Genomic DNA, 27,641 nt, shown 5'->3' on the forward strand with positions numbered 1-27,641 from the left:
TGAAAACCGAAAAAAGATTTAGGATTTTGGTTGTATCATTCATAACCATATTTTCTTTCAATCTTTTACTCTTACAAACCGCGGCACGATTTTCTATCTCCTTCTAAAGTATAATTCACTTACATCGACATGTGTGTAAACCCCCCCAAGTAATATGATAAGATTATGCAAATACTACCCTGGCCCTGCAACTAGAATTTTATGGTTGTCGGACTGATTTGTTTTTGTTTTCCAGAATTAATTTGACGGACACACAATTGGAGTTTCTCGATAAGGTATTAATTTATTGTTTATCACAATTATGATCTAATCTAAATATCAATACCATTTATTATGTACGCGTACAATATGTAAAAAGTAAAAAAAAACAGGTGTCATATATCACATGAACTAAGAATAATTTGAAGAAAAAAAATTGGATCACAAAGTAGTTTAGATTTTGCCCACAAATTTTTTCATATCACATGAGATTTACCTACATTTGTATGGAAATACTTCAGATTCGATAATTGGTTTGATTAATACACTGTGTGATAAATGTTTCTTGACCATTGTGTTTAAAAGAAGCGCAATATATATCTCATCTTAAAGCCTGTGAAGTAGAAATTTGATTGGTGAATATGATGGACTGCTGTAACTTATTCATTTAAACTTGGTTAAATTAAAACAAATTACCAAAGTTTTTTTTTGAAACTAAAACAAATTACCAAAATTAATCAGGTGGAGCAAGTTCAAATGTATGAAGGTAGAGATGGGAAAGTGGCTTCTCTGTTCATGCCAGGTGAAAAGAAATGGAACACGACTTTAGTCAGACAAAATTTTGTTCAAGAAGATGCTGATGCAATTCTTGAAACTCGTATCCCTCAACGAGATGTGGCTGATCAAGTAGTTTGGGTTCATTCGAGTAATGGTGCTTATACGGCAAAAAGAGCTTATCACTTTTGGTATGAATCAAATATTGGTTTGCATGCTACTCCCTCATGTGTAGGTTGGAAGAGAATTTGGCATCTAAATATCCCGCATAAAATTAAAGTTTTTGTGTGGCGATATTGTAGGAATGTTGTCCCAGTTCGATGGAGATTAAACTCTAGAGGAATTCGAATTCCTATTACTTGTCCTATGTGTGAAACTGATGTAGAACATATGATACATTTGTTTTATGACTACAGTTTTGCTACTGAATGCTGGAATCACGTGGGGCTAACTTATGATTGGAGTCAAGTGGAGTGTGCTCATGGGTGGCTGCTGCAGAAACTTACTGATGCTAAGGCTGAGGAGCTTTTGAAAATTTGTATGGTTTTATGGGGCATTTGGTACTGGAAAAATAAAAAGGTATGGGATGGCAAAGTAGTCACAGCTGCTTTTGCTATGGATAGTAGCTTCCAGATTTTAGCACAATGAACTCAAGCAAGAAAACACCCCGATCTTGTGGAACATGATCCACCGAGAACTCAAGTTGTAGTGTCTAAAGCCAACGAAAGATGGAAACCTCCCCCACCTGCAGGGTTCAAAATAAATGTTGATGCATCTGTCATTCCAGGTGCCAAAGTTTTATCCACAGGTATGGTGCTAAGGAACCATGAAGGCCAGTTCTTAGCAGCCAAGACGAAGAAATTGGCAGGGGAGATATCAGTAGTTGAAGCGGAAGCAATAGGTATTATGGAAGCATTATCATGGATCAAGGACATGGGCAAGCAAAATGATGAAGTGATAATTGAGTCTGATTCAAAGCTCAATGCTGATGCAATTGCAGGCCAGAAGGTGAATTTTCTAGAGGTTGGAGAAATAATCGAGAATTGTAAACAAATGCTAAGCAATTTATGTAGAGTTTCGATTGTTTTTGTTCGGAAGAATGCTAACGAGGTAGCACATGAAGTCGCTGGAATCCTGTGTTTAGTAAATTCCCATAATTTATTCACGTCTCCTTCTACGTGTTTGTTGGAGGCTCTTTCTTATAATTGTCTTTGAGTAATGAAGCAATTTACTTTCATAAAAAAAAAGTTAATCTCCATGAAATACTGTGTAGTCTAGTAATCAACGGCCCCATGGTTCAAAAGGGCAATCTAATTGTTCCTATTTGCCATTGCTACTAACCCGGGAGAAAAGTATTGTCGAGATTATTTTTAAAAAGTTGCGGATCCCATCGATAAAAGTCATGTACAACTGTCAGATATTACTAGAACTTTTTTCGCCAACTAATCTCTAAAAACGGATAATGTAAAAACAAAAACCATTATAGTATTTTATTCGGTATTAATTACTGGACTGATATTAAAATTATCTAACCCTGTAATGTATAATTGGGCTTTTTAACCTTTAAAAATAGAAGTGTCCATTGATATAACCATATCATATTAACTGTACCCCTCCCATATAACATATACCCAGTTCACCAATACCTAAGAATCATACAATCATCAGAGGTTAGATTTTAGATTTTTTAGATTGTTATCACGTTCGTTTAATATCTAATTTAATTTTTAAACTAAAACTTGTTTGTCGATCGTTATTTTAATTAGGGTTTTGTTATTGATACTCGTCCCAATTGTATCTGTTTATATCACTTATTCATGTTATTATAACTGCTTAACTGATTGGATTAATTTGATTAATTAGTCTTGATTCTTGTTTTAATTAGTTATAATAATACATGTTTTAATTTGTTTATAGTGCAGATTGTAAAATTGGACAATCAGGTTTTGTGGTTGGGGGATGATAAGAGATTTTAGATTGGTTATTGTTTGATCGTCGATAGTATCGGCGATTGAATAGTGTTTGATAGTGGTTTTTGTATGGAAACTCGTAGTCGGAAGCGGGCAGAGGCTACCTCATCAGCCCCTTCTTCGTCGTCGTCAGGTCTTGTTACTCGTAAACGTGTTCGTTTGTCTACTTCTTCGTCTACTAACGCAAATTCGCCTGTTACTCCTGCATTGTCGAGTCGAGGTTTGAAAATGGCTGAGGCGTCTGGTTCTGGTTCACGTGGTGGTCGCCGTGGTAAGAATCAGGATAAGGATAGTTTGAGTAAAGGTAAAGAGAAAGCCAAAGAGAAAGAGCATCAAGTTAGGATTAGGGAAAGGAATAGAGAGAGTAGAGATGCGGAGAGGGGTTTGGGTTTGAATATGGAATCGACGGGTAATGGAGGAGATGGTGATGAGGATGAGGATGATCATGATAGTGAGAGTGATGCGGGAATGTTACACCATAATTTGACTTCGGCTAGTAGTGCACTTCAAGGTCTTTTGAGAAAATTGGGAGCTGGATTAGATGATTTGCTTCCGTCGTCTGCGATGGCTGCTGCTGCCTCTTCCTCGCATCAGAGTAGTAGGCTAAAGAAAATTCTGTCTGGATTGCAGGCAGATGGGGAGGAGGGAAGGCAAATTGAGGCATTGACTCAACTTTGTGAGATGCTCTCAATTGGGACCGAGGACTCACTTAGTTCGTTTCCAGTAGAGTCGTTTGTTCCGGTGCTTGTGAATTTTCTTAGCTATACGGATAATGCTGACATAATGCTTCTTGCGGCCAGGGCACTTACTCACTTATGCGATGTGCTTCCAACTTCATGTGCTACTGTTGTGCATTATGGTGCAGTGAGTTCTTTTGTGGATAAACTGCTCACAATCGAGTACATGGATTTGGCTGAACAGGTGAGCCAATTATGTTGACTTCGAATGGTAGTTGAAAACTCATATAATTTTAGACTTTCTATAGTTTAAACTTCACTTTGTTATATTAAAAGAAAGGTTGTCATATTTTATCCTTGATAATGTATCTCTAAAATTTCAAGTTGTAAATTTGCTTCTTATTGCGATGATAACAGTCTTTACAAGCCCTCAAGAAGATATCTCAGGAGAACCCAACTGCTTGCTTAAGGGCAGGGGCACTTATGGCAGTGCTCCAGTTTCTTGATTTTTTCTCAACAGGAGTCCAGGTAATCAATTGAGTAAACTTTTTCCAGTACTGAATTGTGGAATTTGTTAAGTTGCATCTATATTAAATATGCGATGATTTCATTTCAAAATTATTACTTTCTTCAGCGTGTGGCACTTTCCATTGCTGTGAATATGTGCAAGAAACTCCCTGCTGATGCTGCCGAATTTGTAACAAATGCCGTTCCTTTACTGACCCCACTTCTTCAGTATCAAGATGCCAAGGTAAGCCCTATTTATCTATATAATTGGCTGCAACTTGCAACCACAAAGGTTCCATGTGAGTTTGTCTTTAGTACAAGCTAACTAAGCCCTTCTTTTTTTATTCATCTGATTTTAGGTTGTAGAACTTTCTTCAATATGCTTGACTAAGATTGTGGAGGCATTCGCATCTTCTCCGGATAGGCTGAATGATGAACTATGTAATCATGGGCTCATCATGCAAGCATTATCACTAATCTCCACTGGTAGTTCTGGAGGTGGACAAGCTGCACTTAGCACATCCACTTATACGGTACTTGCAAATGATGATCAATGTTAGGGAGTTGCATTCGTTTACTGTGTTTGTAACTGTAGAATTATGCAGGGCTTGGTTCGCTTACTTTCAACCTGTGCACGTAGCTCGCATTTAGGAGCCAAAACGTTGTTGCTCCTTGGGATTAGCAGCATTCTGAAAGATATACTATCTGGTTCCGGGCTTGTCACAAGCATGTCTGCTTCCCCTGCACTAAGTAGGCCACCTGACCAGGTACATGTTAATTTGTACCCATCTGTAGTGAATTATTTTCTTGATTAATATACTTAATTGACATCTTTGAGAAGATGCAAAATTTTAATGTGATAGTTAATGACACAATCTAAATCTAGGTAGTAGTCATCAAATATTAGGTGGTTGGTAAAATAGGATAATATATTTTACATTTGAATTCACTCATGGTTTAGTTACATAGTTTCCGTTGTTATTGGTTTCTGTATTCATTTTTAGTTTGTATATGGCAGTACCATTGTTCTTAATATTCAAGGTTTCTACCTTGCATCTATGTGTGGATATCTGAACTTTGTATATTGGTACAGATTTTTGAGATTGTAAATTTAGCGAATGAACTTCTTCCCCCGCTGCCTCAAGGAACCATATCTCTTCCTTCAAGCTCTAATGTATTTGTGAAAGGATCTCTTACAAAGTTGCCCCCTGTTGTTTCTGAGGAGCGAGATGATTTAATTGAGAATGAGATTTCTGCTCGTGAGAAATTGCTCAGTGAACAGCCCGAGCTCCTCCAGAAATTTGGAACGGATCTTCTTCCTGTATTAATCCAGGTTAATTTCCCAATAATCTAGATTCCAGACCTAAAAGAGCTCTTATTCGCTGCTATTTTTGTTTTTTTTATATCTTTTTTTTGTACTATGCAGATCTACGGATCCAGTGTCAATGGTCCTGTCCGTCACAGTTGCCTTTCTGTTATTGGGAAGCTTATGTACTTCAGCAGCGCAGACATACTCCGGTCTCTATTGAGTGGGACAAACATATCAAGGTAACCCTTTGTTGTGAAAACTTACATGTGTAAATTATGTGGATCTGCTTTGAGTGTAGATAGATATTCACCATGTGTAAATTATGTGGATCTGCTTTGAGTGTAGATAGATATTCACCAGTTAATTTTGTTGGTTGATGTTTAGCTTCTTAGCTGGAGTTCTAGCGTTGAAAGATCCGCAGGTGTTGATCCCTGCCCTGCAGATATCTGAGATTTTAATGAATAAACTTCCACAAACATTCTCCAAGATATTTGTGAGGGAAGGTGTGGTGCATGCTGTAGATGCATTAATAATAGCCGGATCTCCTGCAACTGCTCTGCCTCTACCAACATTTGAGAAAGAAAGTGATTCTGTAGCTGGATCGTTATCGAGGTCCGGACGTCACCGAAGACGTGGTGGAAACTTAAATATAAATGGAAACACGGCTGAAGATTCCAAACGTTCAAGTTTAGCTGGTGGTTCACCGCCAAATCCTGCACAGGTGTCAACTGTCAGTTCCAGTCTACGTGTGGAAGTAAGCTTATCTGCCCGGGCTTTTAAAGATAAATATTTCCCTTCGGATCCTGGTTCTATTGAAGCTGGGTTTACAGATGATCTCCTACATATGAAAAATCTCTGCTCAAAGTTAAATGCTGGAGTTGATAATCAAAGAACTAAGTCTAAAGGAAAATCTAAAGCTATAGGGCTATGTGTTGCTGATATTTGTCCTAATAAGGAAGAGGATTTGGCTAGGGTAATATCTGAAATACTAACAGAGTTATGCAAAGGGGACAGTGTTTCAACTTTTGAGTTCATTGGTAGTGGGGTTGTAGCTGCTTTGCTCAAGTACTTATCATGCGGATTCTCCTCAAAGGAGAAGATTTCTGATACTGCTATTTCTAAGTACCGTCAGCAGGCACTGAGACGGTACAAATCATTTATTGCAGTTGCTCTTCCTTCTGGTCTTCAAGAAAAGAATTTGGCTCCTATGAGTATCCTAGTTCAGAAGCTTCAAAATGCTTTGTCCTCATTGGAGCGTTTTCCGGTGGTGCTAAGCCATAGTTCCAGGTCATCTAGTGGAAGTGGACGCCTGTCATCTGGGTTGAGTGCTTTAGTTCAACCAATAAAGTTACGTCTTTGTAGAGAAAAGGGAGAAAAATCTCTCCGTGATTATTCTTCAAATGTTGTTTTAATTGATCCTTTAGCAAGTTTAGCTGCTGTTGAAGAGTTTCTGTGGCCTCGAGTTAAGCGAGATGAGTCTGGAAAGAAGCCTTCAGCATCTGTAGGAAGATCTGAGTCCAGGACCATGTCTACTGCTGCTGGTGCTTCATCACCTTTTAATTCAACTACTGTCCCCATGGCTTGCCGTATGTCAACAAGATCCAGAAAATCTATTAGTATCGGTGACAGTGCAAGGAAGGAAATGGTACAAGAGAAAAATACTAGCTTATCAAAGGGAACGGGAAAGGCTGTTTTGAGGACAGCTGAAGAAAATGGAAGTGGTCCTCGTACAAGAAACGCTGCTCGTAGACAAGCAGCTCTGGATAAAGATGCACAAATGAAAGCCGTGGAAGTAAATTCTAGTTCAGAGGTATGTATATAGGTAACAGTGTGTATATTATTTTCCCATGCGTGATAAACTTCAGTGTTGTTCCCTTGATCCCAATATCTCATTCATAACAACAATATTAGCTTAACAAGAGTTATTGTTACAACTGTGATATGCACTATAGTTTAGGTCGAGTGTTTTGCAGAAAATTCAGGCTTTTGCAGTTATTTGTAGAAATTGCTATTAGCCTATTATAATTAGTCAACCTTACATAAATTATATTTTGTGGTAACGTCAATTTTAGTTGTAATGTTAGAATTGCATCCGAAGTATATAGGCAAACAGTAAGAAATCTTATGTTATTAATTTGACCTCGTAGGAAGTTGCATCTTCCCGGGTTAACCTTATGCCGTCCAGTCTCGGTCAATTAACAAGTGATTCTTAATCTTGCCAAGAGTTGGTATCAGTATCAAAACCAATCTTTCAAGGTCCTTAGCCATCACTGGTAGATTATATTCTTCGAAGTTTCCATTGACATTATCATTTTAAACTCTTATTATATGTTTGATAACAATTTTGACCTCAATGTTCCCATTTTCCTGTTTCATATATTTTAATTGAAGTATAAGATATCTGAGAATAAAGTCAAGTGTTCTTCAGTAAATTATTGATTGTGACAAATTGTGCTTGATGATGCCTGCCTGCTTTATGACTCCTTTCCACTCAGTGGAGGCTAGTGTTCTTAGGTTGGTGATATACTGATATGTAACTTCGGCATATAAAAAATATACTTCTAACAAATTCTTTTCATCAACCAGAAGGTGGGATAGTGTCTAGGTTAATAATCTAAAAAATAATACAAGAGACATAGTAATGGTCTTGAGTGCAGCATGCACAGTGTGCTTCAAGGTCTCCTACAACAAATTGAGCCTGTGTCGGTCAATATGTGCTTTATGCGCTAAATGATTATTTTGGTTTTCCTTAGCTCAATTGCTTAAAAAATACTGCAGTATATAAGCATATATGATTTTAAAAAAAGAGGGAAAACATACAATAATAAAAATTTACCCAAGATCTTGTAGTAGTCTCCCATTAGAATGTTATATTTATGCCCGACTGATGGTGGAGGAATTGGAGGTTATAATTTCCATGGATGTGTGGGTTTATTTATGCTGCCGTTTATATTCCTTGCTCTAATATTTTTGTAGTCTAGCATGTTTCGTCCAATCTACAGTGACCAATATCCTGCTGTAATTGGTAGGTATTCAGTTTCTCTAATATCAACGATGTCAAAGGTTTTGTGCCGATTTAAAATATAGACGTCATTTACCGTTTTTACAGTTTTTCTCAGTCATCTGTGTTACAGTTCCTAAAAATAGGTCTTATATTGTATTTTATTTCTGTTGTGTTGTGTAACTATGTTTCGTATTTGGTAGGACGAGGAATTGGAGACATCTCCTTTGGAGATTGATGATGAGATGGTGATCGAAGATGAAGATATCTCTGATGACAACGATGAGGAAGGGCAGGATGATGTATGTATAATTACCTTTAATCCGTTAACTAACCAAAGTTTTAATTCTTCGTGGAATTTGTTACTGAAGAGATTCATAACATTAGTTTTCTCCTGAATAGTTATGTCAACTTCATGTTATTTATAGAGGTACGAGCTGAGGAATTGGCTGACTGTCAGTTTTTAAATACGTAGCCATTTAGCGGATTAAAAATTTGCTATTTTGATAGCAAGCTTTTTATAGATGTGAAAGATGTGGTAGTAGGATTATAAATGTGATCTTGCATTTAATGTAGGATATCATGATTTGTTATTGCTTTCTTTGGTTTTAGTTATAGTCTATAATTTTTTTTGTCAGTATTGTGGCGAAATTTGCTCATATGCATCAATAGGAGTGTAAGATTGTCATATACTCATTAATTTTTCTTGGGATTTTCGGATGGGTTTTATATAAATTATTCGTTTTTTGTATGATTTGGTAGAAGTAGATATTAAGGAAAAAAATGCATGCCCGATTTTTTATGTTCCTTCTTGGTGTTAGTGCTACTTACTTACGAATCAACAATGACATAACAATAAGTATTTATGTAAGTTGACAATTTTACTAAGATAATCTTTATTTACGTGCATGAGAGTCGGTGTGATTTCCTTTACTAGTGTTCTTGAGGTCTCTGCAAGGCAATTTAGATATTTATGTAAAGAGTCATCTTGATTTTTGGAATTTCATTCATTTTGGATATTTTTTGTTTGTTTACTGATTTTTTAGGTACTGGGGGATGGTTCTATCCCTGTTGGCATAATGCATGCAGTGCATGATGTTAAATTGGGTGGTTCAGTTGATGGTGGTCCTCCCCCAAGTGATAACCAGGTGAATCCAGCCATTGGTTCTACCAGCAGAGCGACAAAATCAAGGGTTTCAGACTCTGCAGATCTGAGGAGCGGGAATACTCATGGTTCAAGAGGTGCAATGTCATTTGCTGCTGCTGCGATGGCTGGTCTTTCATCTTCAAGTGGTAGAGGTACCACAACCAGAGAGAGGCAGGGAAGACCTCTAGCATCTCCCAAGCTAACTTTTACTGCAGGCGGGAAGCATTTAAGTAATAAGTTGCCAATTTATCAAGCTATTCAGCGACAACTTGTACTTGATGAGGATGAGAATGATAAATATAATGGTAGTGAGTCTGTTTCCAGTGATGGAAGCAGGTCATGGGGAGATATATATACCATTACGTACCAAAAGGCAGACCTCCCCAGTGATAAGGTTTCAGTTGGTACAATAAGCTCTGGCTCCTCATCTAGATCGAGAAAAGTGGTTTCTCTGTCCAGTTCCACTGATGATTTATGCAAGCAGCAATTATCACATTTGGATAGCATTTTTCAAGGAGAGCTTCCATGCGATCTAGAAAAAAGTGATCCAACTTATAATATATTAGCATTGTTACGCGTATTAGAGGGGTTGAATGAGCTAGCTCCACGTTTACGTAGACAGGCAGTTACAGACAGATTTTCTGAAGGAAAGATATTGAGCCTAAATGATCTTAGTGTGACTGGTGTCTTGGTCCCCGGTGAAGAATTCATCAATAGTAAACTTACTCCGAAATTAGCTCGACAGATTCAGGATGCACTTGCACTTTGTACCGGAAGTCTTCCATCATGGTGTGACCAGTTGACAAAAGCATGTCCGTTCTTGTTTCCATTTGAGACACGGCGTCAGTACTTCCATTCAACGGCTTTTGGTTTGTCTCGTGCTCTCTATCGTCTTCAGCAGCAGCAGGGTGCAGATGGTCATGGATCAATGAATGAGAGAGAGGTGAGATTAGGGAGATTGCAGCGCCAGAAAGTTCGCGTGTCCCGACATCGGATCCTTGACTCTGCTGCAAAAGTTATGGAGATGTATTCGAGCCAGAAAGCTGTTCTAGAAGTAGAATATTTTGGCGAGGTTGGCACTGGATTGGGGCCAACCTTGGAGTTCTACACTCTTTTAAGTCATGATCTACAGAAGGTTGGACTTCAAATGTGGAGGTTTAATTCTGCATCGGATAAGTCCATGATGGAAATTGATGAGAAAAGCAGTAAGATGATTAACGATATGGCTCCTCTTGAACATCTAATTCAGGCACCTCTTGGGCTGTTTCCGCGTCCTTGGTTGGCAAGTGCAGATGTGTCTGATGACAGCAAATTAAGCAAAGTAGTTGAACACTTTAGATTGCTTGGCCGTGTTTTGGCGAAGGCTCTTCAAGATGGAAGGCTTTTAGATCTTCCATTATCTACTGCATTTTATAAGCTTTTGCTTGGTCAAGTATGCTAATTTTTTTGGTTTAAGAATAATCGAGCTGTTTCATTACTTACATATAAAGTAGATATTTACATCTTAATGTTATGATTTCTTCATTTTTAGGACCTCGATTTGCATGATATCATTTCTTTTGATGCTGAATTGGGAAAGACATTGCTTGAATTTGAAGCTGTTGTTCACCGGAAACGGTATCTGGAAACAACGGGTGCCAATGATCAAGTTTCTGACCTACGTTTCCATGGGACTCTAATAGAAGATCTCTGCTTAGATTTCACGCTACCTGGCTATCCAGATTACATTTTGAAGACTGGCGACGAGAATGTAATTCCTGTGGTTATCTAATTAGATCTTGAAATATAGAACTGTACCATGTTTGCTTTTTATGGAGGTATGTCCAATGAAACTATGTATCGTTAAATTTGCAGGTGGATATAAACAATTTGGAAGAATATATTTCTCTTGTAGTTGATGCCACAGTTGGGGTTGGAATTAGGAGACAGTTGGAAGCACTAAGAGCTGGGTTTAGTCAGGTAAGCAGGCTCATTTGTATTTATCCTAACTGTATTTATTAATCCACACTGTAATAGATCAAATTTTCAGTTGTAAGTATTTCTGGTATATATCGTGTAGCGTTGTTTTCCCTCTAATATACCACTTAGTGCTATGAGTTGGTCTTTCGTCTGGTTTTTTCTGTTCCAGCTGTTGAGTTTGGTAAATTTTCAGTGGATATCAACATAGTCTGCTGGAAAGATAGTTTCAAATCATTTTGTATCTTGTATTGGTACTTGCTGTAGTCAGATGAAAGTATAAATCTAATAGCAAAAAAGTAAAAACTATTAAAAACAAAGTGTTACCACCTGATTTTATGTTTTTTTTTGCATTTGTTGCTTGAAATGTGCTAACTGATGTCAGCAACCTCAGGTGTTTGACATTTCATCGTTGCAAATATTTTCTGCAAAGGAGTTGGACTATTTGCTTTGTGGTCGGAGAGAATTATGGGAGGTAATTACTTTTGTTATTCTTTGGTAACTATGTACCTTGGCCTGTATTTACAGTATGACATATACTTAAATTTGAAGTTTCTTCTGTGCAGATGGAGACCTTGGCAGATCACATAAAGTTTGACCATGGTTATACTGCAAAAAGTTCTCCAATTATCAATGTATGTGTCCTTTAAATAACCCCAAACCGTATCCTTGTGTTAGAACAATGGAAACTGTAATATGTTTTATTGTGATTTTTATTAGTTACTTGAGATTATGGGGGAATTCACCCCAGAGCAGCAGCGAGCTTTCTGTCAGTTTGTGACTGGTGCACCCCGACTTCCTCCAGGTGGTTTGGCAGTTCTGAATCCGAAGCTAACTATTGTGAGAAAGGTAGGTGTTGTTAAAAGATATGATGAATGTATAAATATCATATATGATAACTCTGATATTATTTGATGTTCTATTGCACAAGTCTCTCTTGTAGTTTTGTACTAACATGTCAGTTAATGTTGTACCAGCATTCATCAACCATTGGTAACACTGCATCTAATGCGTCCGGGTTTTCAGAATCTGCTGATGATGACTTGCCAAGCGTAATGACTTGTGCTAATTACCTGAAGCTTCCTCCTTATTCTACCAAGGTACTGTGTCAGCTGTAATTTCTCTATGAATTTCATCTTGCGGAGTTTTCTTATTGATTTATGCTTTCAGCATGTGTAGTTAGGTCTTTCTTACTTTTAGGGTTTTGGTTGCAACAGGATGTCATGTACAAGAAGCTTATCTATGCAATAAGTGAGGGGCAGGGTTCTTTTGATTTGTCTTAGTGTCTAAATCTTACTGGACTTGTGCATTGTCTGAGTTCACTATCATCTGTATTCCGCAACTGGACATTGTTGACCTCAAAAGTCATAAGCTCTATGCTACTCAATTGGGGTTTCATTTTGGTGCGAATATATGGACATGTATTTACGAGGTCAGTAGTCTGAGCCATTGGGTCTTATTATATTTTTCCGTTGGCAGTGTTTATAGAATAATCTTTTTGCCGTTTTTGTATGTTCATAGGGCACCATGATTTAATTAATTGTATCATAGTTTGTGTTGCGATTCTCAGGTGCTTGTATTTGGTTTCATGTCCTCTGCAGTTCCTACTCCAACAAAATGATTTTTTTCGTCAGTTGTCGCTTGAGTGTGGAAGTTTTGTTCATCTTATTAGCTTGACTGTCCATGGTTGTCAGGCTAGAATATCCAGAAAATTGACTGTCCATGGTTCTCCAGTAAGAATATCCAAGACAGAGAGACTAATGGAACTCCTTTCTGAATCCCCCCCTCCTATTATTAATTGTAAATAAAAGTAGGAAGTTTGTTTTGGGTCTTCACTTTTTCTCTTAAATTTAGTAAGCTCTTGTTCTAAATGATTTTTTCTTTTCAAATTATTCGAAAGTGATGTTAAATAACTATTCTAGGGTTGACAGTTAACATGCAAAATTGTAATTAGTGGTAACCATTATAAATATGTTGGGCTATTAGCGTTTCCTGCATAATTTTTAAGACTTGGCTTTTTGAAGGCAGTTAAATCTAAACCTGTGTGTTGTATGCCTTAATATAAAGCAATTGTATGTATCTGACTGTGTTGCAAAAGATTAACAGAAGCGAATAATAAGTAATGTACATGATATCTCAAGAATAATGTATCAATATTATTTCCGAGAAAAATATATAATCAAATGTTTGGGGAATATATAATAGAATACATAAGTAAATAGTCTCTTGGACCGTAAGATAACAATTGAGATAAAGCTGTTGTTCAGGTCATACAATTGAACATTGTCATGGTCATTACCTTGTGATATTCAGTGGCCTCGACATTTTCAGTACCTAACTTCGCATTTGTGTCTAACCATTCCAGTGGTAACTTTGAGATTTGTCTTGTAAAATTCTGTATTGTGTGTTTTATTTCGGTGTAAACATTGCTCTACAACTGTTTTAGTGATAATATGTGTACGAAACTTTGAACTGAAAAATATATATGAGGCATTCGAGATTTTTTGGTTCATATTTGATGTTTTGGCAAGAGTAACAAAAAATGTTATATAAGATCAAAGACTCCTGTAGTGTTGTAGTGTTGTGCTAGCTTTCTTATTAGACTACTTCCTATATGCGACAGAAACTTGACGCATTTCCGGGGCTGAGCTTAATTCTACTCATATAATCACACAAAGTTTACCTTACTTTTAGATAATAATTTTGTATAAATCTATTTCAAATCACATTTATATAGTAGCTTGTTGTAATCAATCCAGTTTGAAACTCTTGAAGGAGTTGGATTCAACATAAAATTAAGTTGTCTGTAGATCCTATTTGATTTCGAGTCTTCTGTAGAAATCGATAGCGTATCCTAGTTCAACTCTAATAGCTCGCTGTTGGTTATATACGTTACATAGAAGAAATGCTAAGATTGGTTTTTATAAATGCAGATTTTGGTTAAAATCTATAAAGCAGTGTTTCAAAATTTGGTTAAAATCTATGCACTAGGCAGGGTTGAAGGACCTGTTTTTGTGAAAAACTGGCCGTTAGGGTCATGAGAATTCAAGGGGAATGTGAACGAGCTTCTGATACAATTTTGTATCGTAATCTCATTTCCATTCAATTCACCTGATTGGAATCTCACGATCCAAACTGGAAATGTTAGATGTATAATTGAACAAACAGTAGAGTAGAGACTGAACAAAAAAATTCAAATTGATTCGAATATTTTAACCAATAATTATAATTATTTTGACAAGAATCAGCACCCTATTCGGTATTATGTATTTGGGCTTCAATCAGAGGTATGAAGTTGCTGCTGCAAGACCTCATTTCTGGATGCTGCAGATTCTATTCTATCCCACTCCTTTTTCCTTCTCTTTTCTTCAAGTTGAGCAGCTGTATTCTGAAGTTTGAGTTTTTGGAGGCATTTTTTGTATAGACTAGGTTCGATTTCTTCCAGCATTACCTTTACATTTTCAGTAAGTTGGTGCACACCCTTGCTCCAGTGAGTCTTTAGGTTGTTTTCTATCCCTTGAACCAACACAGGGAAAACATCATCCATTGCTTGTGATGCCATCTTCAGCATTTCCTCATTATTCCACACGTAAAGTGCTCGCTCTGCAACCTGTGTAAGTGGAAGCATCTTACTTAGGACCTGTTCTCATTAATTTTAGCTAGCTGATGGGTAAATAATCAAGTTCTGACAAAGAAATATTCATGATATATAATACACATGATGAACATATTCAGAGGCTCCGGTGAACATGACAAATATTGAAGCAAATGGAGTTTTAATGTTTCACCTGTGAGTTACGGCTGTTGGAGCACTTGGTTATCTTGCTACAGATAGGTAAGGCAAATTTACGGTACTGACCAGGATCAATATATTCTACGAGTTCTTCCAGTTCACCGATAAGCAGAACTTCCTTCTGGCAATTAGTGACTGGCCAAAATTTCAAAATTCCTCGAATAGCAATTCCACCAAGAACAGGCTCCTTCTGCACAAACTGTGATACACAATAAGATAATTGCCGATGATATGCCTGCATACTTGTTGGCTTGTGAAGAGGAATAAGAACCCTCTTTAAAAAAAGCTTATGTTCTTCCTTCAATGGAACAGTAAAACCATTTATGATGCTTCCCCATATCTCAAGAAGATCTCCGATACCCCAATGGCACCGGTCATCTGTCTCAAAAACATAGTACAAGAATACGTCATTCATACCCTTCCTCATGAGAGCTCTGTAAAAAGTGAACTTGGAATAAATTCTATGGTACACATTCTTTAAGCTCTCCCGTTCTCTTGGGTCTTCTGATTGGAAGAGGTAAAGCAGATTTGTAATAAAGGACTGGTCAATAAAATCTTGAAGGTCCTTTGCCTCCATGCTTATAATTAAGCGGAGAAGGATATCGTAAATGAGTTGCAGATGTGGCCATGCGGCTGTAGAAGTAGCAACAAGATCATCGTCATCAGGTAATATGGAGGTTATGGAGGTGTTACAGGGCGGAGGGAGTGGCCGGAAAAGGTTGGAAGACAGCATTTGAAATAGAGGTTGCAGGATTTGATCTTCTAGTGGTTTCTTCAAGGTTTTTATGATTGAGAGGAGCTGGATGAGTTTGAGGCGCTTGAGATCAAAATGAGAAGCTACTTCAGAAGGATCATCGAACGAATAAGTAATAGTGCAGTAGGAGATTACAGACATGATTTCTTCATCTTCAGAGTCAGTAGACGATCTGCTTGCGCTGTTGTCATTAGCCAAAAGCTTACTTCCAACATTGCTTCTTGAATCAAGATCAAAAAGGTATTGAAGAGTGATGGAATTCTTCGTCCGAGAGACACTGGGGCTCTTCCTTTGAGCTCCCATTTCTTTCTTGCTCGTCTTGGTGATATTCTGTTTCTTTTTTATCTCATACAAACTTTTATGCCAGCCAGTTTAGATACACTCTTCCCAAAGTCAGGAAAGAGAAAGGAAATGTTTGGACATTTTCTTTCATCTGTTTTTTCTTGGATTGTCATGCAGAAAAGGCCATAAGAATTTGATATCTTCTAGGCAACAAGTATTGTAATATCAGGCGAAGAAACAATGACTTTGTACCATATGTCATGACATGGACAAGTCTGCTATATTCTCTGCTGAATATATGAACCCTCCGTGTGATTGATCATCTCTTGTTTTGCGAGGGCCACGTGGATGTCTCTTGCTGCGACGAGAGATGATCAGAGTTGTCCTTTGCTAATAATCCACAGTTATCTGCATCAGGACAATTCTTGTAGATTTGCGATATGGAAACTTTGTTGCACACAGCATTAGGTGGACTACAACTGCTGGCCTTCACCAACCATCAATCTGGATTAAACAATGTTCATTTTTATAATATAATAGCAGAAATTTGGAAGAGAGTGTTTGGAGAAGTTCGATCAAGCCTCAACTAATGCATGAATTATCACTCCCATGTCTATGCCAGATCCCCGTATCAACGGTATCCACAATAGTACGTTTACATTACAGATAGGGGCCAAAAGTTCACGAAGTAAATGCATATACTTGGCTTCTAAAGTAACCGTTTTTTTTAAGACCTCAAACTAATGCATTAAAAGGAAGATTAATCATCCTTGAGTACATAGGGAGTAATCTCTATTAAACATTTCCCTTATTTGTTCTACTCCGGTGGGCACTAGTTTTCCAAGTAGACGAGAGCTATTCGCACTGGTTTCAATGTGCCACCAAACGGTGGCGGATCTAGAAAGTTTCATATTAGGGGCACAAAAAATTTGAACAAATATATTAACACCAAGATATAAAATCAAATGTACTTATTCAGTAAGAAAAATATGATTTATGTCTTATACATACAATAATGACAACGCGACTCTTTTAATCTTTATTTCTTGAAATTGTTATGATAATTTCTTTTGTCGAGATCTCTTCAAATATTTCCTTCTTAATGTAAGGGGCCATTTGTTAATAGATGAATGGAAGAGAATGAACTGAACTATCCATGAAATAATCATTCAGACCGTTTGTGAATGAATTTTTAATCTGGACGACACCTGATTTTTTCTGGACGAATCCTCCTTTGAAATCCAGCTGAACCATTCAAATCACTCAGTGCATCTCCTAATCTCTGGCCAATACTCACTCTTTTTTTACTTCAAAAATTAGCTGTTACTCAAATAATTGATAAAAAGTAGTAATATTATTCATTTTCATTTTTTGAAAAGCTAAACAAATAGAAGGTAATAAATATTTGTTTGATATCAATTAAAATTAATTATCCTATAAAGGTACACAATATCTAAATTTTTTTAATTCAAAAAAAATTAAAAAAAATTATTTTTGATTTAATAAATTAATCATTACTCGTATCTATGCCATCAATACTATAATTTATGTAGTTGAAGTATTGAATTTTTGATGATTTATTTTTTAGTTGTCATAATAATATGACACTAATTTAATTAAAATATAATAAATTTAAATATCTAAACAACTAAATATGTGTAATGTTTTATTTAGCAAAACAAATGGTCTAATGTTCAAACTATTATAACATTACATGCTATAAAAACTTTAAAGAAATTAAATTAAATTAAAAAAATATTCATTCAAAAATTTATATACTTTTTTTGTCAAACAACATTTCTCGTTCATAATTCAGATTACTCATTCGTTCAGATTCATATTCATTCAGAAAATATCGTTCAGATTTAACAAATGACCCCTAAGTAAATAAACAATCATTCAGCCAACGATCTCCCATTCGGTTTCGTCTTCATTGCTGAAAAGATTCTCTCAACGGTAGCAACCGACAAAGTTAAAGTCAACTTTAAAAGATTAAGTACAAACAGATATACTAAATTTGTTTTGGTTTCAACCATTTTGTGAGCAAGTACATTAATACCATTCACCTCAATATAATCTGTATGACTTTTTACATCAAAAATATAATTGAGAAGTTGATTTTCTAGTATTATGAGATTAGGTGGAAAAAATCAGCACGATAGAACTCAACAAATCGAATGAGTTTGTTCTTATCAAAGGCAGAAAAATAATCTAATGGACCGAGACAAGACATACACAAAAGTAACTCTGTACATAATCGAAAATTTAACTCTACAATTTGTGTATCAATCACATTGTAGAACAAACATTTTCGAGAATGGAATTCAATTTTAATTTGTTCTGCTCCATATCGTGATCTCCTCTAGATACAAATACTTCCTTCATTTTTGGGATATTATTAAGTTTTTATTGCAAAATTTTGGTTGTAAATTTTATTTTGGTATAAAATTTTAAATATAATACGGAGTAGCTCCCAAATATGTGTCAAAATCAAGATCATAAAAGTTGAAAATCAATTGTACTTGTTTCCGTTCTTAAAGTACAAGTGATTGTCCAAATTTTGAGCAACAATTTTCAAACATTCGACGTTAAATTTGATTAGATAATTTTTTTTTTTAATATTTGATCAATCAATTGAGTTTTATAATCGTGACCAAAATCAAATGTCACTTAATTTTTTTCACACATTTTAAAATGAATTTACCGCATATATAAGGTTATTATTTTTTTAAATTCTATAAGTTAGTATAATAGTTATATTTTTTTATTCGAAAAAAAAGTTTTAGGATTCTTATTTTTTAAATATGATTAAACTACTTTAATGTGCGCCTGATAATAAAAATAAGGGAATTTGTATAATATGTCTCACATTAATAGTTACTTTATAAATATATCACATCTTATTTAACAAATATAAAAATGTCCCAGGGTTAACTCTTATATAACTCATATACATGTAAGTAGTATTATTTTTTATACATGTCAAAAAAAATTCAATTATCACAGTCGATCCATACTTTTGAATTAATTTTTTTGTGAGAGTTCGAATGTGATATTTGGGCCTTAAAATTCTTTATCTCAATCTATTCAATTCTTGATCAAAAAATTCAGCAGACTGTAAGATTTTTATTAGGGCTTAGCAAGGCCAGGCCGTTAGTTTTTGTTGATTTGAAACCAGAGATGTAATGATGCCATGACCTTCTTATTAGTCTTACTATTGCTTAACAAAAAAAAACTAATATAAAAATATTGATATTCAAGTAACTAATTATTTAAGATAGTAAAATAGTAATATATTAAATATGATATTTAAGTAAAGGTTAAATATATCACTTAAAAATGTGAAATAATAAAATTAACTATAATTAACTCAAAAAATTGAAAATGAAACATATTTATTAATTATATTATAAATATGATATATTTATTAATGGGTTTGTAAAATGGGACATATTCATTAAAAAACCCCAAAAATAAAATATAAAGTATCCGATTGAATTGGATCAAACCGAAACCCGGGTACGTCCAAATCACCGGCGGCGTTTTACTCCGGTTTCGATTCAACAGGTACGATTCTTCGATGAATAAAATTGGTAATTGAAATTGATTATATGCTTCGAGTCAATTATGAATTATATTTTTTGCATTTAAGTAATAACAGTTGTTAGCTTTAGAATTTACAACTAAGCTTAAATTATGATTCAATTAGTTTGTGTTATGTTTCAACTTTGCTGCTTTGATATTGAATTCATTTATTTGTTTTATGTCATTTTTTGTTTCGTAAACAGATGCGAGTTTTCGTGGAAATAGTAAAAAAGTAGTGCTGAATTAGATGGAGAGCAGTAGCAATGTAGGAAATAATGTTAGTAATGCCGGAGGTGGTGGCGGTAGCGGTAAAAATAAGACTGATGGTGACAGGAAAGTACGATTAAGGGGAGAAATGGTAGGGAAGACGATAATAGGAATGATTTGCGGAACTCTGGTTTACTATCACTGTGCTTATCGGAATTCCACCTTTCTCTCTCTTTTATCGGATGTGTTTATTGTCCTCCTCTGCTCCCTTGCTATTCTGGGTCTCCTCTTCCGCCAAATCAACATTTCGTAACTCTTCCAGTTCCCCATATTTTATTATAATTACTACCGATACTCTAGTATAAACACACACACACACAAAGAAAATTCTTGTTGCTTGGAATTTGTTGGGAATTGAGCTTGTATTTTTAAAAATGACAACATTTTGATCTCTCATTTTCGTATATTTGTTATTTGTATCCCCCTCATCAAGGGTGCCGGTGGATCCCCTGGAATGGCAAATATCACAGGATACTGCTAACTGCATCTTTGCATGCCTTGCTAATACTATAGGCGCTGCTGAGTCTGTTCTACGTATTGCAGCTACAGGCCAGGACAAAAGGCTATTCTTCAAGGTCTTTTCTTTAAGATTAATACATAATTAGTTTCCACTAATTTATACAAATAGTTTGTTGCTCTATGGTGTGTATCAAATTGAAAAAGGTCACTTTATGCCACATACTTGAAGGATCATGATTTTATTGATACCCCGTCGAAGCAGGGTTATGCGGTCTATGACTAATCTAGTCGACAAGGTGGACGGAGTCGACTCAACTTATCAACGTGACAACCATGCTTTCCTATTGGTCACTTCTTAATTCACGTTTCAAATTCTATTTCCACCTTAATCATGTAAAGTTTAATTTTTATAATTTTTTTATATATATCGGATACCACATAATTTCTACAATAAATTTAAAATAGAAAAACAGTATATTCATTTAACAATTATTGCCGTTATTCCTTTATTTTTTTTTTCTTTTCGTCTCTCCATGAAATAAAATTTATACTTACATTAAACTTTAAGAATTAAAAATAAACATTGAGCAACTTTTTTTAATGTAGTCACAAATTATTTTTTATAGTATAAAATAAAACGTGCAATTTGATTTATCAAATTAATTTGTTTAAATATATAGGGGTGGTATATAAATAGTTTATATCATAATAAGAAATTCGAAAATCGCAAAGCACCTGTAAGAAGTAATTCTTCTATGGAATATGAACTTGTACTATATAACCTTTTTATTTCATGTGCTAGTTCAATTTCTTCCACTTATTTCCCGAGTAATGTGCAATGTTCGATGGTTTTTTACATTTTTTAAAATATATTTACCTATCTGTTTTATATATTATTATGAACTGGACTCTCATATAGTTATATCCTTACAACTTAAAGAGAAGATGGATTGTAATCTGAATTACTTTTTTACCTGGATTTGTACAAAGTTTTTGAAAGGAAAGAAAGCAAACAAACGCTTCTCCCTTCTCCGCACACATCTACATTTTATCTTCTTAAGCGTAATATGAAATAAAATACTACTATTGAAAGATTTTTTTTCAAAAAACACACAAAATAATAGATGTGATGTTCTCACGGGAGCACTTGATTGGTGGTTGAGGCTAAGATAAGATTTGGGGGAATTCTCTTGCAACATAAACCACTAATAAATGAAATAATCACAAATATGAAAGCTCTAATTTAATAACACTCCAGAGTTCCTATTTATTATAAACGTTTGCTACTTTTGTAATCCAAGTCCATCTTGAAGCTGTTTTGAAAAAGTAATATCACATAATTGTATTTACCCATGGCGGTTATCTGCACAAGAAAGATTCAGCATGTTTAGGAAAATTAGTTACCAGTTGAATAAAATATATTGATCTGCATTTTTGGTACTCCACAGGTGGTTGCAAGTCTCTATCTGCTCTCAGCTTTGGGAAGAGTGGTCTCAGGTGTTACGATTGCATATGCTGGTAAGCGGCAACATACTCTTTTTTTTTTAATTTCTATTTTCATTTACGGTTTGTGCAGATGTCTTTGGTATTGAAAATCATTTAAATTTATTTTCTTATATACTGCTGCTTGAGTGGTACAAATCCACCATCAAGTTATTTTCGTTCTTAATAGATATTCTCAAACTAATCCAACATAAACGACCCGATCTAACTTTCAGTTTATTTTTCGTTTCAGAATTAGTGTAGTGTCATTTATGCGGTTAAAGCAAGTTATGGTTATCATCGGAGTATTTATAATTTATTGTTGAATGCAAAATTTTATATTAACAAATTACAATAATTCTGAATATTAGATTGACTGAAGTTGAGTTTTTTTATTTATTTTTAAATTGAAGTGGAGGAATAGTATCTAGTTCTTGTCTTATCTAAAGGGTAATCTTCCAAACATCCCAGGACATGCATAGCTTTCAAAGTTGATATCCAATATGGTAGATGCGCTTATACAGGATGATGAGGAACGGGAATGAAAATAATAGGAGTTTTTATTTTCGTTAGTAAATAGTTTATTTACATATTTAGTTGAGAAATTATTGTATTTACATATACTTTTATGTGGGCCTAGTAGTTTATTATTTAATAGGTTATATAATAATCCCAATTGCTATTGAGACTTGGGGATTATTTGTTACAGCTTAACGAAAGGATATTTATAATAATCCCAATTGCTATTGAGACTTGGGGATTATTTGTTACAGCTTAACGAAAGGATATTAAGTAGACGATTCTTATAACACATGTTCATGATTTATATACACATGTTCAGATTGTTTGGTTATTTTTTTTATAGAATCTGGACGGCGCATGAATATCTCTGGATGACAATTAAATGTTTCTGGACGAGTTCTCACTTTAATTTTTGCTGAAGGAGTTAAATTATAAAAACAGAGTAATTTTTTATGTTCGTGTTTTTATAATATTATATTTAAAATATAATTATCTAAATTATGCCTCTATTAGATATATATATTTATGTCTAACTAATTTATAAATATTATTAGTAGCATGTCTAATTCAATATTCAAAGTACCAAACACCGATTTGTATTCGATTTTTTAGTGTTTAATTAAATTTTATAAAAAATGTAATTTTCAACCCGATTTCTGTATAAATCGAGTCAACGAGTTAATATCACATATCATATCTATTCCATATCTCAGCTTTTAAGTTCAACCAAATAAAAAATTAATGTAAACTAAGTTATGTGTATGTATATAAGTAATTGACATCTACCTTGTTCTCGTTGTATAATATGTAGATTTGGATATATACATGCATAATCTATTGAAGATGATGATTAAGAAGAAATTAAGATAAAGACACTATTTCCATTAATTAGCCGATTAATTGATTCGATTGGTGCGCTAGATTTGGACGACTAGTTTATGTTCACACTTCACAAACCGCGTCTCCTCTATTTTTCATTTTCTATACTTGATGATGGGTAAATTTTGAATTTGAAGCTAGCCTATATAAATATATGTAGCTTTTGATATCGAATTCGACCACCGTAATTGTGGAAATTCTAGTGAAGATTTGGTTTCGTTCAACTTATTATAGTTATAATTTGGTTTTTCATCTGACACCTTCTTTGCGTAAGTTTTGTTTAAGGTTTATGTTGTGTGTATATATACAAATACATATATATACACAGGGTCGGGCTCCCATGAGAACTTCTTAAAACGAGAACTGTGAGAACTGGCGATTATTGTAGTTGAAATTGGTGATTTTTCGAAAAATCTGAAAATTTCGAATTCAGAAAATTGGTGATTTGTGTAAAACAAAAATATTAAAATTTGGAAAATCACCAAGTTTAACTATGAAAATCACCGGTTCTCACCGTTCTCATTTAAAGAAATTCTCATTTGAGTAAAAGCCTATATACACATATACATATATATAGGCTATAGGGCAGTAGTTTGGATTGATCTAAAGACTTAGATTAATTTCTAGTTTAATTTTAAGAGTTATTTTTATTTGAGCAAATGTATATATATATATATATATATACACCTTTCTACAATTTTGTAGAGAATCCTACACCCATTGTGAAGAATCCTACACATATTGCGGTGGGTGTTTAAAATTGTAATAAGGATTATTTGAAATAAGTGTAAATTATGGCGGTGGTAGTGATCCTTGAGTAAGTTTATTGATCTTTAAGCAAGTTTTTTAAGTTTAATGACATATCTGCAAGTTGGTTTCGAGGGGCATCTAAACCTATTAATTGGTCATATATTTTAAATATGAAAAAAATGTTTTGTTGCTCAACAGAACCCAATATTTATTGCAATAGAACATAAGTGTGATGTATTAACTAGACAAATATAACTACAGTTTAATGCAGACTCTATCTATTACATTTTATATTAAGAAAAATTACTCCTATAATACAAAATTCGACAATACTGTCTCCGACCACCTGCCGCATATATGGCCAATGCTATTGTCATTCTCAAGCTAATTCTATGATATGATGCATTGTTGAAGTTAATTTTTACAGTTTCATAAAATCTGTTATTCCTTACAATTTAGAAGTATGTAGAAATTTGGTGTTGTGTTTCTATTATCTATTAATTTAACCTAATAAACAAATAAAATTATTTAACAAGTGCGAGAGAAAACAATACAAGAATTATAATCCAAAAATTAGAGGTTTTCAATCTAATTTGTGTCTCCTATTTTGCTGAATACAATTTTTCTAATGTTTATAAAATGCAGGAGATCATAGTGCCTACAAGCTTCCTTAAACACCACTCCCATGGTCGATCAAAGTATAACTATAGTCTATTAATAACCAAAAAATATCAATTTCACAATTTGGATATCAATATCCTAATCTATTAACTTAATATTATATCTATTAAATCATGTATAAGAATTATAAGTCCTCTCTGATTTGTTATTAGTCTTTGAGATTCAGTTAAAAGTTCGCGATTCTCTAAATTGTATTAAGCACTCAATGACAAATTAACAGTAACAAGAAAATTACATTATAATAAAATAAACATAATAAGCCAATGAATACGGCTCTATTCTTGGATAAAGGGATTAGCTATTCATGATAAGATAAAATAATCATGCATTAATAACGCTATCATGAGTTGAAGAATTTAAGTACAAAGATACAGCTCGAAAAGTTTCTTTACTCCTTTTTCCAATTTCGCTCCAAAGTGTTTCGCTTCCTTCTCTCTGAAGTATGGCCATCTCTAGTTCTACTCAATAGTATGAAATGGTGGTGTTTTGTACAATGTGTAAAAACCTAATATAATAAACAATTATGTTATAATGCTTTTTAAAAAAATATAAGAAATTTCCCGAAACAAATAATTGAATTCTGAATTTAAAATTCGTAGTATGTTTTCTAGGTTGATTCTGGGCAATTCTAGTTGGAATCTTGTTGTTGGACCACTTCTGAATTGTAGATAGTTTTGTTATATTCACATGGGTTGTAAATGGTTCAATTTTGGTAATCCGAACTTCCTTATCATTTAAGCACAAATTAGCGTAATTCCTTCCAATTTTGGAATTTTTTTATTTTCTGTCATAAAATATTAAACTATAATTAATAATATATAAATATGGAGGAAATATCATACATATGAGATAAATTCTTTAAAAACTATATATATCATGCATGTCGACTAAACATATAATCTATAATTTCGTTTAATCACAAGTTTACTACATTTGGATCCACTTACAATTCTTCATCACATCCCGTGTAATTCTGGTGTGCCTGTAACATACATGCGGCCTGATAAAATAAGTCATGAGATTTTGCCAGCCTATTAAAGCTGAGAATGCAGATTTTGTTTTACTTCTCAAATTCCTCCATGAGAAAAATTATCTTCTTTTTGAGTAATCTAAATTAGAGCTGGCAATTCGTTCGTTTCGTGTACTTTCGTGTCATGAATGCCCAACCCAAACCCGAACCTTTAAGGATTCGTTTCGTTTCGTGTTCATGTACCTTCATTTCGTGTACGTTTCGTGTCGTGTTCCGTGTAATTTAAAAATAATAATAAAAATAAAGATAAATAAAATATATATTTAAATATTAAGTTTTTATTAGTCGAGTCTTAAGTTAATAAGTCATAAAGATTGAAGTGTATTCAATTATTATGAAATTTAAATTTGAATCTATTTTATGTACATATTATATGTAAAATATTATTGTAAGATATATGTATTCATATAATTTTGATAAATTTATTTATATATTTATTTATGTCGTGTACTTTCGTTTCGTGTCGTGTACCTAAGTGTAAACCCAAAACCGACACTAAATTCATCCGTGTACTTTCGTGTTCGTGTACCAAAAATGTCAAACCAAACCCGTTATTTGCGTGTCGTTTTCGTGTCGTGTTATCGTGTCGTGTATGAAATTGCCGGCTCTAGTCTAAATATGTATTTTACTCCTCTCTTTTAGAGTTTCTCTTTGTTAGTTCTACATTTATGTGCTTATCTCAACTAATTATGCCACAACAGGACTATGTTTGTTCAGTGTCTACTTGCTTGCTGAGAATTCGTTATTGATCACAACATACGTGTCACGTGTTTCTGGGAGAGGAGATGGTTGAAACTGGCAAACTGCTACATGATGCATAGCAGGCTCAAGAAATTTACCATTTTCTTTCCTCTATTACTGATTACTTGGCGAAGCTTTTTCCCTTTTCTTTAGTTATGCAAATATATATATTCCATGTTCTCGATGTTGTGTAATTATTATGTAAATGAGCATCTGTATTGCCAACCACATCGAAGGGTGCTTTGAAGACATAAGGGTTGCTTCTATAATCGTTACAGGATTACATATCTTATTTTTGTGGTTTAGAATTTGCAGTTGTGTTTCAGGCATTCCATTGTGACATAGGCAGACACTAGTAATCTGTTAAAGTAGATTACAGAGTATCATTTTATGCCTCACCCCCTGTTTGAGTTGTACTGTAAAATCAAGTCTGCAGGAAATTGTGCTACTTCGAACTTTTACCTGTGGTAACGGAATTAAAATATCTTCAACGGAATTTGCGAATTTTATGTATTTTTAAACATTGCGTTCTTGGCTTTAATGGGATGCTATTTCTTTCAAATGAAAAGAGGAAACTAATATACTTTATTGATTTCTATTGTTAATAAATCTTTGTTGTTCTGCTAAATTTTTATATAGAACAAATATATTGGGTTAAATATTAAAGTGATCACCTGAGGGGTTCATATATTAATTAGGGGGTTATATATTAATTAGTTCATTGATTATAATTATCGGGGTCTATAATTAGAGCTGGCCAAATGTGCGGATTTGAACCGCACATTCGGGACCGGTTCGTACAGAAACCCGTAATTATTCGGCCCGAATCGGGCAGGTTCAAACCCGCACAATTCGTTAAATTAGTCGAGCCGGTTACGAATATTATATTGGAAAACCGGGACCGAGCCTGGCCTGCACTAACCCGCACTAGTCGAGCATAAGACATTAATTATCTTTTATGTACTACTGTCTAGTGTCTACTACATGTGATTATGTGCATACAACCTACACTGCATTGCTCTTTCCTCCTGCCTCCTGCACTAAAAATGTAATAATACTTATAATATATTATATCAAGTAATTGGCAGAAAGAAGG

At 34.4% G+C, this 27,641-nt stretch overlaps 4 protein-coding genes across 7 annotated transcripts; 3 read left to right on the forward strand and 1 right to left on the reverse strand.

Annotated features, from left to right (window-relative positions):
* Nucleotides 1-735: 735 nt before the first annotated feature.
* LOC141708293 (uncharacterized) lies at nt 736-1,401 on the forward strand. Its single transcript, XM_074511854.1, has one exon. The coding sequence runs from the start codon at nt 736-738 to the stop codon at nt 1,399-1,401; it is 666 nt and encodes a 221-aa protein (XP_074367955.1).
* An 898-nt stretch (nt 1,402-2,299) lies between these two features.
* On the forward strand, nt 2,300-13,399 carry LOC141668323 (E3 ubiquitin-protein ligase UPL3-like). Of its 4 annotated transcripts, none has more exons than XM_074475171.1 (19): nt 2,300-2,423; nt 2,676-3,644; nt 3,818-3,928; nt 4,035-4,151; nt 4,267-4,440; nt 4,513-4,674; nt 5,001-5,240; nt 5,334-5,455; nt 5,601-7,026; nt 8,421-8,519; nt 9,264-10,796; nt 10,896-11,114; nt 11,219-11,323; nt 11,715-11,795; nt 11,887-11,955; nt 12,041-12,169; nt 12,298-12,420; nt 12,538-12,752; nt 12,872-13,399. In XM_074475171.1, exons 2-18 carry the CDS (start codon nt 2,793-2,795, stop codon nt 12,601-12,603), a joined length of 5,628 nt encoding a protein of 1,875 aa, XP_074331272.1. In that variant the 5' UTR covers nt 2,300-2,423; nt 2,676-2,792; the 3' UTR covers nt 12,604-12,752; nt 12,872-13,399. The 4 variants fall into 4 exon arrangements, with proteins under 4 accessions (XP_074331272.1, XP_074331245.1, XP_074331262.1 ...); XM_074475144.1 differs by having other exon boundaries at nt 12,891-13,399; XM_074475161.1 differs by having other exon boundaries at nt 12,922-13,399.
* A 1,177-nt stretch (nt 13,400-14,576) lies between these two features.
* On the reverse strand, nt 14,577-16,443 carry LOC141721225 (serine/threonine protein phosphatase 2A 57 kDa regulatory subunit B' alpha isoform-like). The gene is made up of 2 exons (XM_074524051.1): nt 15,109-16,443; nt 14,577-14,930 (listed from the first exon to the last, which is right to left on the reverse strand). Exons 1-2 carry the CDS (start codon nt 16,168-16,170, stop codon nt 14,598-14,600), a joined length of 1,395 nt encoding a protein of 464 aa, XP_074380152.1. The 5' UTR covers nt 16,171-16,443; the 3' UTR covers nt 14,577-14,597.
* Nucleotides 16,444-19,589: 3,146 nt separating this feature from the next.
* Nucleotides 19,590-26,943, forward strand: LOC141668336 (reticulon-like protein B23). The gene is made up of 5 exons (XM_074475183.1): nt 19,590-19,716; nt 19,938-20,250; nt 20,435-20,576; nt 21,909-21,978; nt 26,506-26,943. Exons 2-5 carry the CDS (start codon nt 19,982-19,984, stop codon nt 26,595-26,597), a joined length of 573 nt encoding a protein of 190 aa, XP_074331284.1. The 5' UTR covers nt 19,590-19,716; nt 19,938-19,981; the 3' UTR covers nt 26,598-26,943.
* The last annotated feature ends 698 nt before the right edge of the window (nt 26,944-27,641 follow it).

The sequence above is a fragment of the Apium graveolens genome, chromosome 1 (assembly GCF_009905375.1).
Source record: "Apium graveolens cultivar Ventura chromosome 1, ASM990537v1, whole genome shotgun sequence".
NCBI classification, from domain to species: domain Eukaryota; kingdom Viridiplantae; phylum Streptophyta; class Magnoliopsida; order Apiales; family Apiaceae; genus Apium; species Apium graveolens.